This window comes from Ricinus communis, chromosome 7, assembly GCF_019578655.1.
Source record: "Ricinus communis isolate WT05 ecotype wild-type chromosome 7, ASM1957865v1, whole genome shotgun sequence".
Classification (NCBI taxonomy): domain Eukaryota; kingdom Viridiplantae; phylum Streptophyta; class Magnoliopsida; order Malpighiales; family Euphorbiaceae; genus Ricinus; species Ricinus communis.
Window position 1 is genome coordinate 5,547,443 of NC_063262.1, and position 3,052 is coordinate 5,550,494.

Sequence of the window (3,052 nt, forward strand, 5' to 3'; positions counted from 1 at the left end):
TCGCGCCCAGAACCATCCGAAGTAATTGCGATTACAAAGGGTGACACAGTTTGGTTAAACAATTGTATAAATTTAACTGTTTTACATTAGTAAATATTTCAGTAAAATATCCCTCGTTTTGTTTTTATTTTTAGTTTGGGAAAATAAATGAATTAAATAATCCTTTTCTGGTGTAAATTTTGGAAACATCAAACATGTCTTTGATTGGGCAAAATAGTTGAATACGTCGACCGACTTCTCCTGCTCTATTTTCTTACCCCTCTCGCATTTTGATCATCAAATTCGATACGCAATGACCCAAGACAAGAATCAGCCAATACGTCATCAGCCTAGCTGAAGGAAGAAATTTCTACCGCATGTTGTATATATATGTACATGAACTCGTCCCCTTCCAATGCATCAGCTAAGATTAAAACATTTACTGCTCTCTTCGATCACTTCTAGCATTTCCTATTAAGTGTGTTAAGCGTCATCTTTGATTGATCTGAAGGTGAAAATGGTAGCCAATTTGCCAGAGAAAGAGCACCCAAGAAAGGCCTTTGGATGGGCTGCTAGAGACCAATCCGGTGTCCTCTCTCCCTTCACATTTTCAAGAAGGTTTTTCTCCCTTTCCTAAAACTTTTAGTTTTTCTTTTTTCCTTTTCTTTTCTAAGTTAATTTGTGTTCACCATTGCAATTGTGTCTGTTTTTGTAGGGAAACGGGAGAGAAAGATGTGTCTTTTAAAGTGTTATATTGCGGGATGTGTCACTCTGATCTTCACATGGTCAAGAATGAATGGGGCACTTCTACTTACCCTCTTGTCCCTGGGTATATACATTATGTTATCTTTCTACTCTACTAATCAAATTATTACTCCAACATTAATTTTATTACTTACGATGCATAATTGGTGGAGCACAGGCATGAAATTGTGGGAGTGGTGACAGAGGTAGGGAGCAAGGTAGAAAAAATCAAGGTTGGCGACAAAGTTGGTGTGGGTTGCATGGTTGGATCTTGCCGCTCTTGCAACAATTGTAACAAAGATCTTGAGAATTACTGTCCCAAAATGATACTAACTTATGGTGCCAAGTACTATGACGGAACCACCACTTACGGAGGATATTCAGACATCATGGTTTCCGATGAGCATTTCGTTGTTCGTATTCCAGACAACCTTCCACTTGATGCTACTGCTCCTCTACTCTGTGCTGGGATAACAGTGTATAGTCCCTTGAAATATTATGGACTAGACAAACCTGGTATGCAGCTGGGTGTGGTTGGCCTTGGTGGGCTCGGTCACATGGCAGTAAAATTTGCAAAAGCAATGGGGGCCAAGGTGACAGTGATTAGTACTTCCCCTAACAAGAAGCAGGAGGCTATTGAGCGTCTTGGTGCAGACTCATTTTTGGTCAGCCGTGACCAGGATCAGATGAAGGTATTTGATTAAACATTGCCCTTTCTTTGTTTCTATAGTGATCCATGTGCTATTTGCGCTTAATTAATCTTTTTCTTATTGTAAAATGATGGTCGAATATAGGGTGCAATCGGCACAATGGACGGAATAATTGATACAGTGTCTGCAATGCACCCTCTCTCGCCATTGATTGGCCTTCTCAAATCTGATGGAAAGCTGGTCTTGGTTGGTGCACCAGAGAAGCCACTTGAGCTGCCAGCCTTTCCATTGATCGGGGGTACGCATTTGTCGATAGTAACGAATTTGCTTGCTGACAAATTGGCATCTTATTAACAAAACTTAAAGCTAATTAAAACATTACTAAAATTGGGCAGGAAGGAAGTTAGTAGGTGGCAGCTGCATTGGAGGAATGAAGGAGACTCAAGAAATGATTGATTTTGCAGCCAAACACAGCATAACAGCAGATATTGAAGTTATTCCAGCTAATTATGTGAACACTGCCATGGAGCGGATGCTGAAAGCTGATGTTAGATATCGATTTGTCATTGACATTGGCAACACTTTGAAGCCTGGCCACTAAACTTAGGACACTTGGGAATTTGACTGGTCGCCAATATCAACTATGTGATTCCTTTTAGTTGTTTAGATTTCATTAAACGTGGGAAAGCTTTCTGGTAATGTATTGTTATTATTCAAGTGGTAAGAGGTATCAAATTTGAGTTTTTTCTTTTACATTATGTCAGTTTTTGCATTTATACGGAGCGTAAGGAATTTATTACTCAAGTTGTGTAGTACGATGCTTATTGACTCCTTTTCTTATAGTATTCTCTCTTTGATATAAAATAAATAAATAACAAAAATATAATCATTTTTATGATGTTCTCTTATTTATATATATATATGTATAATAACTTAGATGGAAATGAAATGCAGTTTTTCTATAATAATATAATAATTTGGACATATAGATATATAAGGCAAAGTCGGGTATTTGACGAAGATCTTCCTATCAAATGGAATCTTTTATTTCTGGCGTAACAGCGGTGAACGTAACAAAATATTACGGTCGCATAACCTGTACTTTCTAAAAAGTTGAGTTTTGACTGACTCTCTGTGCCTATGTGTGAAAATGAGTATGTGAACAGAACATCTATATATATATATATATATATATATATGCTTCAGCTTTGATTTTATTTTGTTTTATTGTATAATTATTTCTTAGAAAGTTGGCTAATCAATTATATCAATTTCTCCCGATCATGAGATACTCTTGAACATTATTGTTAAAGTATTTTATCTTTCTCCTAATTGTGAATAACTTTTTAAGAAGTTTTTAAAGTATAATGACTTAATTAATAGTTTAAACAAAGTTGAAATTTAGATTTAATTGAACAGTTTTGATAATATTTAGGCTTAAATGAGATAAAGAATTGTTGATTAATTAATTAATATCATACCCTTTATTGAGGATATTTATATAATCCTTTTCTTTTAACATATTAAGATACTTTTTTATCGTATTAATTAATATATGAAAATTTTAATAAGGATTATGAGTAAGATTTTAATATTACTATTGATTTGTTATATAATGTAATTTCGTAGCAACAAAAATTATTGATAACAATTAAATTTTTTTTAAGTTTAAAGAATAC

General features: G+C 34.8%; 1 protein-coding gene across 1 annotated transcript; it reads left to right on the forward strand.

The window, feature by feature from the left end:
- Positions 1-382: 382 nt before the first annotated feature.
- Positions 383-2,126, forward strand: LOC8260964 (probable mannitol dehydrogenase). The gene is made up of 5 exons (XM_002534321.4): positions 383-597; positions 695-808; positions 902-1,415; positions 1,518-1,671; positions 1,769-2,126. The coding sequence occupies exons 1-5, from the start codon at positions 497-499 to the stop codon at positions 1,972-1,974; spliced, it is 1,089 nt and encodes a 362-aa protein (XP_002534367.3). The 5' UTR covers positions 383-496; the 3' UTR covers positions 1,975-2,126.
- Positions 2,127-3,052: the final 926 nt, after the last annotated feature.

Coding starts and splice junctions, on each gene's coding strand:
- LOC8260964 (XM_002534321.4), top strand. CDS start 497: ATGGTAGCCAATTTGCCAGAGAAAGAGCACCCAAGAAAGGCCTTTGGA. Junction 598..694: donor CCCTTCACATTTTCAAGAAG/GTTTTTCTCCCT, acceptor CTGTTTTTGTAG/GGAAACGGGAGAGAAAGATG. Junction 1,672..1,768: donor AGCCTTTCCATTGATCGGGG/GTACGCATTTGT, acceptor AAAATTGGGCAG/GAAGGAAGTTAGTAGGTGGC.